The 10,998-nt window shown below is 41.6% G+C and overlaps 1 protein-coding gene across 1 annotated transcript in view; it reads right to left on the bottom strand.

The window, feature by feature from the left end:
- Window positions 1-997: 997 nt before the first annotated feature.
- ACVRL1 (activin A receptor like type 1) overlaps window positions 998-10,998 on the bottom strand; it is a 64,546-nt gene continuing 54,545 nt past the window's right edge. The window contains exon 10 of the mRNA XM_075265532.1: window positions 998-7,677. Coding sequence (XP_075121633.1) covers window positions 7,543-7,677 — 135 coding nt within the window. The 3' untranslated portion in view covers window positions 998-7,542. The remainder of the gene's footprint in view (window positions 7,678-10,998) is intronic.

Raw genomic sequence — 10,998 nt, 5'->3', positions numbered from 1 at the left:
AATCCACCGATGGGCCCCTGAGCCAGATGAAACCCCAGCTTACCCTGGCATGGCACGGTATACTCATTATGCTTCATATAGATAATCATTGCACAGCATCTGAACCAAGCCATGCGGCTGAGATGACATCTAGGTGCAGATTCAGGTAAACCATTTTCCTTTCTCCCTGGGCCCCAAATTCTCAATCACTTTAGGGGCACCATTGATCAATCGTCTTGCAGCATTTTGGTGCTGTCTGAGGTTTGCTACTATGTGAATACATATTTCAGGGTGACAGAGCTAAGAGGGTCCTAATTCAAGGCAAGAGGCAGCAAACAGACTGGTGACAGGACCCCAGGAAAGAAACAATCATAGGCAAGTGCCATAGCGAGCAAGTTACTACCAGAAAAGACCTATATGGTGGTGGCATTTTAGGTATTTGCGATGAGCGCCAGGTAATATTTGCATGCAGCCGTATAGTGGGCCGTTACAGTGAATTTTACTAGTGGGCCCTAGGCACCCCAGTCCAATGCTGACTATAGGTAAACAAACAGTGGCAGTGAGCTACAGCGAAGGATCAGTGGACAATTGAACAAGAATCTTTAATTGTATTATACAGTTTCGCTTAGTCTAGATTTTTTAAACTGGACATCCCCTTTAATATTTGAGTATGACTATACACATGCATGAAATATAATCATTAAAGTAATATGGTCCTATAAGTGTAGAAATTATTTAATATTAACAATATGTTAATTATGTCTTTCCTATTTTTTATTTGAGACCGTGTGATTTTTTTTTTAATGGAATGATATATTAAAAGTTAAATTTTAGACTTTTTGTTCGCTGATGCTGGAAGTCTTTTATCTGAGAATTCGGAACTACGTCTTATTCCAAAATCTATTTGTTCAGTACTTGGCATGATGTGATATTTCTATGCACAAAAAAATCAAACACTCAAAGTTGTATAGGTATATATGTAAATTTAATTTTAAAGATGTACAAACAATAGCAACAAAAATGATATAACAATCCTGATATATAAATAAGTTAAGCAATATTATTAACATAGTAAACAATGATTATATCTAGCCTATGTACAACCCATTAATACAAATATACAATCCATTATTTAAAATACAGCATCACAAGCATAAGGGTTGTTGTCAAAGCAGAGAAATTACCATGCCGTTGGTTTTATGCCCAAGTGATAGTATATGACCGTACATATCATGGTTAACATAGATGTGATCCATCAGGTCTAGGGACAAGGAATCAGGTAATGCAACTTACATATTCAGGTCACTAGTGGTAATCTGTCAACTACATCTCAACATAAGTAATGTTCAATATAGCACACAACTGGATGCTGCAGAGTGAGGCCAAAAAACATGAGTTCTGCCTTAGGACTCCTGCACATAACCTTATTATGGTTCTGAATAACTTCTAATTTCAGAGCAAATTGGAAACCCAATTTTTTTTCCAGATTTGTATTTAAAAAAGTGACTGCTAAATCAAATGCAATATTATGGAGGTATTTGTTCCAAGAAATATTGGGGCAGATTTTTTATGACATTGTTTCATACACTATTCTTAATAAAGGGCCAGACAAGCGCAAGCCACTCCTGATTTACCAATATTTCCTGCATAGCTTATACCTGCAAACTGGACTGAGTTATAATAAATATGTTCAGCTGAGGCATCCCCAACCCTGTCCCTACCCAAATTTGTGGATTACAGAGAGCGAGGTGCAGAACAGGGAATGTGTCACATATGTGTGGCCTTGCACTAAATTTGCACCACAATATCAAACATCTATGCCAGAAAATTAGTGTGGACATGTTGATAAATTCCCTCCATTATGTTCAATGTACAATATCCCCATAATACATAGCAGTACTGAGCCCAATATACTACTACATGGGGTACCTCAGTAGAGCAGGGTGACAATTGGGTTCTAGGAGCTAAGCTGCAGGTTTGCACTGTTTTTGGAAGACAGCAGCCATATTTCTGTGACCCTGGACAAAATCTTCAATTCCAGAGATTGTATGACATATTGCAGACTTACGGTCTAATATACCATTTCATGAAATGAATGCAAGAGCTTAGATAAGGACAAGGAGCAGTCAGTGTGTATGTGTGAGGGGAGCAGTGCTGACAGGTGTTGGGTGGGGAATCTTTATATTCGCATGATATTATTCAGCCTCTTGGAGACTCCATTTTTCCTACTACCTAGGATGCCAGAGCATGTTGTCCCCTCTTCACCATGGAGTGCCGAACATGCATTATATGTGACTGAGCTTACACAGAACATAGCACAGTATGCTTCATTGGTGATTTAGGTGAATAATTATTCCTTTATAGAATGCTCATAACCTTTTCAGGCTAATTTCTTTTTAATCAGTCTAGCTGATTACTAGAAAGACAAAGTAATAATGTTCCAACAGGGGAGTAAATGAGGTTTTCATAATACCTGCAAACTGCTGAGAAAAAGAGTCTCAGCTAGTGAAAAAATGCTAACTGGGAGAATTATACGACGACGGAGGCATGGTGGAATAAATCTCATTGGGATGTAACATATGGACAATAAATTCCCACTCCTGAGAGTCAGATTTTTAGTAGAACGAAAACAGCTATGAGCAAAATTCTCAGAAGACTGAATTGTGCAATAAGTATAAGCTGTACTCATAGTGAATGCTTCTAATAGTGGGCTGAAATGTCACAAAGTGGGATTCACAGCAAAACTGATATTTGCAAAAAGTGACATTTACCCACAATCTTAGATTTCTCAGATGTTTCAGTTAAAGGAGTAGCCCCGTCTTTTAATGTTATGGTATATTGCTAGAATATGCTGTACCATTATGATCATGGAGGTACAACCTAATCCCAAGAATTAAAGGGGTTGTCCAGCCAGTTAAAATGTGTTTGAAATGCAGATTACTAAAACTCTAATATACTATCACAATGAATAAGGAATTGAATGTGAGCAAAAACAGTAGCATGTGTCTTACCCCCAATTTTGTTTCTGGACAACACTTCCAATCCATAAATTTGATAATATATGGGTGCCCAATGTATCTCCGAGTCCACCCCTTCCATACTGAAAGCAATGCAGTCACTGGATCCTTAACATGCTACAGAACATTCAGTGAATGGTGTGCAGTGTGTGCTGGTGTAACAGGATCCTAGCCATAACAGTGTTTGTACTGAGCTGGTTGAACCAGAGAATAGGGTCTTTCACTTCCATTAAAGATTTTTTCCACTGATACTTATCCCCCAATCCTAAGAATAAGGAATAAAGTCCTGTTGGACCCCCAATGATCACAAGAACAGGGGACCGTGAATGATCCATGTGATTGAAGTGCAAATGTTTGGCCAGCACTACATTAACTTCGTTGGGACTTCCATGATGGAAATCTCATTGCATACCATAGAAGTGGATGGAGCACTGACTGTACATTTATATTTACTGCTATGTTCCTATGGAGCACTCAGAGGCCGTTAGAGATTAGACATTTATTGCCTATTCTGTGGACAGGAGATAAATGTCATTAGTAGGAAATGCCCCAGAAAGATGTTTTCATGTTCAGATTTCTATGCAGTTTTTGAAGCCAAAACCAAGTGTTGAAGGCAGAACTGTTATTGAGGACAGATGGTACTTCTCTTTATTTTAAAGGGTTTATGAAACAAAAAATATTTACCCCTGGCTATGGATAAAGGATGAATTGCTGATTGGTTGGAATCTGACTGCTGAGACCCCCATAGGTCCCAAGAATTGGGTGTGTTTTATCCCTATTGTGAATGTACACTATGTGATCAAAAGTATCCAGACACCCCCCAAAACATACGTTTTTCATATTAGGTGCATTGTGCTGCCACCTACTGGCAGGTACTCCATATCAGAGACCTCAGTAGACATTAGACATCGTGAGAGAGCAGAATGGGGCACTCTGCGGAACTCACGGACTTCGAACGTGGTCAGGTGATTGCGTGCCACACATCACGCAGGTCAATGCCAAACGACGCCTCGCTTGGTGTAAGGAACGTAAACATTGGATGATTGAACAGTGGAAAAACGTTGTGTGGAGTGACGAATCACAATACACAATGTGGCGATCCGATGGCAGGGAGTGGGTATGGCAGATGCCTGGTGAACGTCATCTGCCAGCGTGTATAGTGCCAACAGTAAAATTCGGAGGCGGTGGTGTTATGGTGTGGTAGTGTTTCTCATGGAGGGGGCTTGCACCCCTTGTTGTTTTGCGTGGCACTATCACAGCACAGGCCTACATTGATGTTTTAAACACCTTCTTGCTTCCCACTGTTGAAGAGCAATTCGGGGATGGCGATTGCATCTTACAACACGATCGAGCACCTGTTCATACTGCACGGTCTGTGGCTGAGTGGTTACACGACAATAACATCTCTGTAATGGACTGGCCTGCACAGAATCCTGACTGGACCCCTATAGAACACCTTTGGGATGTTTTGGAACGCCAACTTCGTGCCAGGCCTCACCGACCTACATCGATACCTCTCCTCAGTGCAGCACTCCGTGAAGAATGGGCTGCCATTCCCCAAGAAACCTTCCAGCACCTGATTGAACGTATGCCTGCGAGAGTGGAAGCTGTCATCAAGGCTAAGGGTGGGCCAACACCATATTGAATTCCAGCATTACCAATGGAGGGCGCCACGAACTTGTAAGTCATTTTCAGCCAGGTGTCCGGATACTTTTGATCACATAGTGTATCTGTGCACACAGAATGCTTGTACCCACTCCACTTACTTTAATGAGAGGGCTGGAAATAGTGGAAGTCCAGAACTTGGCTAGAAAGAGTGTATTCATTCTGTGGCCATCGCTGCATTCACAATGAGGGTAAAACACCCCTGTTCTCAGGATTAGAGGGGGGTCTGACCACTGAGCTGGATAGAGGATAAATACATTTTGCAGTATAACCCCTTTAATTCACATCTGGTTTTGGCTTCAAAAACTGTATTAAAAACCCGCACGTGTAAACCCAGCCTAAGGCTTGTATCTCTTTTCTTTTATTGAAACGAGGTTGAGAAAATATCAAGAACAATCCATAGCTGTACAAACACTATATGAATCAGAAGCCTTTTTGGTATCTCTTGGTAGAAATTCCAAAACAACATGGACTACAATAAAAGAGCAAACCGTTAAGGAGCTGAAATATTCTATTAAAACAACAGAACATTGATACATCAATAAATTAAGATATACATATATTTGGAGTATAAATAAAGCACATAAAAATATATTTGCACACAATACTGATAAAGCAGCTAATATTGTATTTCAGTGGCGCTGCCCCATGAGACAAGCCAGATGCTCGAGTGAACAGGAATCTTAGACAAGTGACTAGATATGTGTTTTTGTGGCAGCTTCTGTAAGGACAAAATGTAAATGTAAAAAATGTTGAGTTATAATTGATTTATCTATCCATTTTATTCTTGTTTGCCTGGAGCTAGTTTATTTATCTGTCTGCGTTTTAGTTGCCAAAATCAAATTTGATATACTTTTGAAGTGGGATCGATTGTGCCTACGGGATTAATGTGCGCCCCCAGACACAATGTCAACTTCATTGTAAAATGTGATTAACATGAACAATGTACAGGCCAGTCGTAGTAGAGAAAATCACTTCTATGTACTAAGATGGCAGAATTAATGATGACCATGTATCATCTTATTAAGGGACATTGTCCGTTTTAGATGTAAACCCTCCTCTCTTTGCTCAACATTTATCTTGACTAAACTGACAAATAAATAATAAATGCAAGTCATTGTAATAGAATTTCACTTTTAAATGAATATTTATGAAGAAGTCACTGGAATTGGCTTTAAGAGTAACACATTGTACATTTTATTAAACAAGTTGCTTTGATTTTCTGCACTATAGAAATGACATCATTTTGTTTGATTGTTGTTGTTTTGCATAGGCATGCAGAGCTTGCTTTTACTGTATTTGGGCTGCAAGTCATAGAAAGGGTATTCCCATCTTGCCACCACTTTAGAATGGTCCCACTACTAATGCATGGAATAAACATAGCCCCTTTATTGTTTTTTCATGCACAGTAGCATTTCAGGACACCCACAGGGAACTGCGCCCGGTCCTATGAGCAACAGATCCTAAAGTATAATAATCTATTCTGAAGGATCATAACAGATCCCATTGCTTATACTGCAATTGTCCTGTGCTCAGCTATCTCTCATGATATCCCCACATACATGCACACTGGACAGAGCAGAGCATGCATGTGTTCTAAATGGGGAAAGTGAGACAAACTCTTCCAGACAGCTATGGTGGTGACGTTTCCTGAGAACAAAGGGATTTACCGCATTGAAATCCAACAACTTGATCCTTCTTTCCTTGAATATCTTCTGTTAGGGGACAGTTTGGAGTCCCTTATTCATATCAGTCAGCTGGTCCTACTGAAATCAGCAGCTTTGACTGATATAAATCCTTCAGGGCAAATGAAAACATGATGGAACAGAACCTAAATGCCAGTGTGAACAGAGCATAATACAGTTCTAGGAAAGTAGTATACTTACCAATAAAGATATTTTATAATGCAAATAGCATTTTCCTAATCTATCTAAGCAAACAATGCCTTTATGTAAGTATTATCTCAGTATTTACCAGTGGTTACTGGACACTGCTTCTCTTCTAGGAAATCACTCTCAAGACTACTTTAAATAACTACAAGTAAAAATTAAATTATCCAACTTGTTGGGAATTTTCCCCGTGAGATTACAGCAAATATTTCTGAAGACCAGATGTCCAGATTAATCCGCCTCCCCCGGCTCCCATACACAAGCCCAGTTCTTGTTAGCTCACGTTCTCAAAGTGCTTGAATCGGGCTGTGTATGGCATTAGTTGGTAATGTATAGGAACAACATGACTGGCATAACCAACTATATCAATGGTTTGTAAGAAACTAAGAAGTACAAGCTGAACAAGATGCCCTACCTCCCTCGATATATTCTTATTGTATACATTCTTATTTATACTTGTCTTTAGGTAATACTTAACCTCCTCTCTAAACAGGTAAAACCTGGTGAAGCCTTCACGTATCTGCCATGCTTTGTGATTCCAGACTAGTGGTAGCCTGTATGTGAGGTACATAAGAACAGACCATGCTTTTTGTGAAGGAATATAGACTAGGCTTATTTTTTTTAAAAAGCGTCAATTAAGGGAATTTCTCCGATATTTCCCTCTGTGGATGATGCTCAGTAGTATACATACATTGGACATATAAAGAGTTTAATATATTTTCAGTATTGCTGAATATTTATACCCTACTATATATAGGAAGTATGGCTTACTAGTAGCCGGTAAAGGTGCTTGCTCTTGTGTTCTAGCATAGCTATGTATGCCAGGAGTAATGCTGGTGAAAGGCTGGTGCATTGCTTGGAATCCATATTATATGGTGCTGTGCTTTGGAACATATCACAGACTATATGGTCACGAAACACATTTTCTGCTTTGGTTTTGCTTTTCTCTTTAGATTTTACAATGTGCAAATCACAAAGTTGTTCCCTTTTCTTTAGCAGTCTTGTTTCCTTTGTTCCAGGGAATTCTTCAGCTTGTTTAAGGTTTTCTTGATCCTTAGAGCAGTAAGCCTCGCTGATGGACCCTGGTACCAACATTCTTTCATGATCTTCATAAGCGTTGATAATATCTAGTGGGTAGATGGGAAAGATGTTATGTTTTCTATACATCAATTATGTTTTCATTTCAGGAAAATATTTTAGATGTTTCCAGATAACAGCTTTAGTTCACACTAGCAGATATCAGTTTCTGACAGGTTTGTAAGAAAGAAAACTGCTTTCTGTGCTTTGGGCAAAACTGAAAACAGTCAAAACAAACAGCTTATAATATTCTATTGCTTCTCATGTACCTGTCACAGCGGAAATTAAAGTGGTGCTTGAAAACTACTCTGATAATAGAAAGATATTACTTTCCAAATATGACATGCATTTCTGCCTATATCTGATAATTAGTTTTAGTTCCATATATATATATTGGGGGAAATATCATAAAGAGAATGTTTAAAGTAAGTTCGGGTGAGACTTCATCGCAATGTCCGCCTGAAATTGGTGGACAAAAAAGTCCTGCATGAGTGGTTTTTTCGTCCACCAGTTTCAGTTTTAAAACATTGGACACCCGACAGACCATTATAGTTAATGGGGTTAGTTTGGCTCTGTGTGTAACTGCTATTTTAGTGTCTGTATATCCATTGTTCTGATCCTCTGAAGGGCCAGAACAACAGATAATCAACACTAATGTGAACTTAGCATCAGTAATACTTTTGCCATGAAATACTACTCCATTTCTAAGCCCACCCAACACTGAAAGTTAGATTGTGACATTTTTTGTCACCAGCCCAGGCAATACCCAAATTCTAAATAAAGATCATATAAGAATTCCTCATGAAAAAGGAAATGAATTATACCAAAACATCGAAAAATAGTACACAGTAAACCATAAACAATCGGCGCGCCCCCTTTCCCTCCACAGGACTACCCCCGGGAACTCCACACCAACATGCGCATACACTCATACCCATCCAAACAGGATCGCGGCAAGCACATGGACCCCATCATAGTCTATGGGGATCCATGTGCTTTCACTGCACGCCGCTTGCAAATACGTTCGGTAGTCCGTTCGGGGGGTCCCCATGTGGACTCCCCGAACGAATTACCAACGCAGATGTGAACGAGACCTGAGACGGTATGTGGGGAAGCTACCCATTTGTCCCAGGCACCGTGGAATTTAGACTCCTTATCCCTATGATTAAATATCCATTTTTTTTAAGAGGCAAAGAGACAATCACAGATCTGATCCTGTCACGCAGCACGGCGGGCCACAGTCTTATGAGCACAATACAGAGATTTATAAAGAAACATTCTCTCTGCAGTAGGACAGAAATGCTCTGGATCCACATAGAGGAGGCATAGTTTGGGGTCATCTGGGACAGATACCCCCATCTGGTCGTGCAAGAACTTTCTGACTTGCTCCCAGAAACCCTGTACTACAGGGCAGGACCAAAGAAGATGATAGAATGTACCTGGGGACTCCTCATACCTGGGGCAAAGGTCGCAAAAACCAGGCCGGAACCTGCTGACCCGAGCATTGCTCATATAAGCACGGTGCAGAATGTGAGATCCACCACCCAGAACCCACACAGACAAGAAGAAACAGCCAAGACAAAATTGTCAACAAGAGTGGGAGACAACTGCTGAACATGTGCCGAAGCCTAGGACTGTACATAATAAACGGACGTACCACAGGCGATCCCAGAGGACGCTTCACACTAAACTCTCAAGTGGGCAACAGCGTGGTGGACTATGCCATTACAGACGCAGACCTGTCAGACATTGAAGACTTCACAATCGCACCTGACTCCCATCTATCAGACCACAACCAGATCCTACTATACATGAGAACCAGGAACAAAACACCCACACATGAGCCCCAACAGTCCGGCCTCTACAACCTACCAAGACATTTCAAATGGGCCAACCACCAGGCCATAGAATATACCAACGCAACCAACCGACCCGAAATCAAGACACTGCTCACAAACTTCCATACAAACACCTATCAGCCAGACCAACAGGGAGTCACCAGAGCTGTGAAGGATCTCAAGTACATCCTACAGACCACAGCAGAACTAGCAGGCCTGAAACAAACCAAACCAATAAGACAAACCAACAAACAGTCCCACAAATGGTTCGACAGCGACTGCAGAGCACTACGCCATACCCTAAGAACAGCCTCCAACCAAAAACACAGGGACCCCAACAACAAGGAGGTGAGGGAAGCCTACAACAATCTATGCAAGCAATACAAGGGCACCCTCAGAGAGAAGAAACAGAGATACCTCTCCCACAAAATAGAACAACTAGAGGACTCCCTCCAGGACAGCTCATTCTGGGAGACCTGGCACCACATGGGCACAAAGCCCAAGAAAAACTCTCTCCACATCCAAAATGGCAATATCTGGCTCAACTACTTCAGAGGTCTCTACAAAAACATCCCAGAAGAAGACCTAACTCCAGAACAGCAACAGATAATCACCAAACTGAGGGACATGGAGAAAGTCATCAAAGACTTCCAGAACCCTCTGGACTCGCCAATCACCATAAAAGATATACAGGAAAGAATTGCCCTGCTGAAAGGCAAAAAGGCCAGTGGCCCTGACGGCATCCTACCAGAGATGATCAAATACAGCCCTCCAGCAATACACGCGGCACTGGCAAAGCTATTCACCCTCGTGCTCAATGCTGGACACTTCCCCGAAGACTGGAACAAAGGGCTCATAACCCCCATCTACAAGAATGGGGACCAATATGACCCCAACAACTACAGAGGGATCTGCGTCAGCAGCACGCTGGGGAAACTGTTCAACAGCATCATCAATAACAGAATCCTCACCTTCCTCACACAACACGGGGTCCTCAGCAAGAGCCAAGCAGGGTTCATGCCAAACCACCGCACCACAGACCATATCTACACCCTGCAAAGCCTCATCAAGACGCACGTCCAAAACACCAGAAGAGGCAAGATATTCGCCTGCTTCGTGGACTTTAAGAAGGCGTTTGATTCAGTATGGCACCCAGGCCTACTTCTAAAACTCCTAGAGAGTGGAATAGGAGGAAGAACGTACGACGTCATCAAGAGCTCCTACACCGGAAACCAGTGCAGTGTGAAGGTGAATGGGAAAAGGACCACATACTTCCAACAGGCCCGAGGGGTCAGACAAGGCTGTAGCCTGAGCCCAACGCTCTTCAACATCTATATCAATGAACTGGCTACAGCCCTGGAGGCCTCATCAACCCCAGGCCTCACCCTGAACAATCGAGAGGTGAAGGTCCTGCTATACGCCGATGACCTCCTACTCCTGGCCCCCACCGAGAAGGATCTCCAAGAAAGCCTGTCCGTGCTGGAAAAATTCAGCACCACATGGGCCCTACCCATCAACCAGAAGAAGACCAAA

This window comes from Leptodactylus fuscus, chromosome 2, assembly GCF_031893055.1.
Source record: "Leptodactylus fuscus isolate aLepFus1 chromosome 2, aLepFus1.hap2, whole genome shotgun sequence".
NCBI lineage: Eukaryota > Metazoa > Chordata > Amphibia > Anura > Leptodactylidae > Leptodactylus > Leptodactylus fuscus.
Note: the sequence above shows the minus strand (reverse complement) of the source record. Positions and strands in the feature narration are given on the sequence as shown.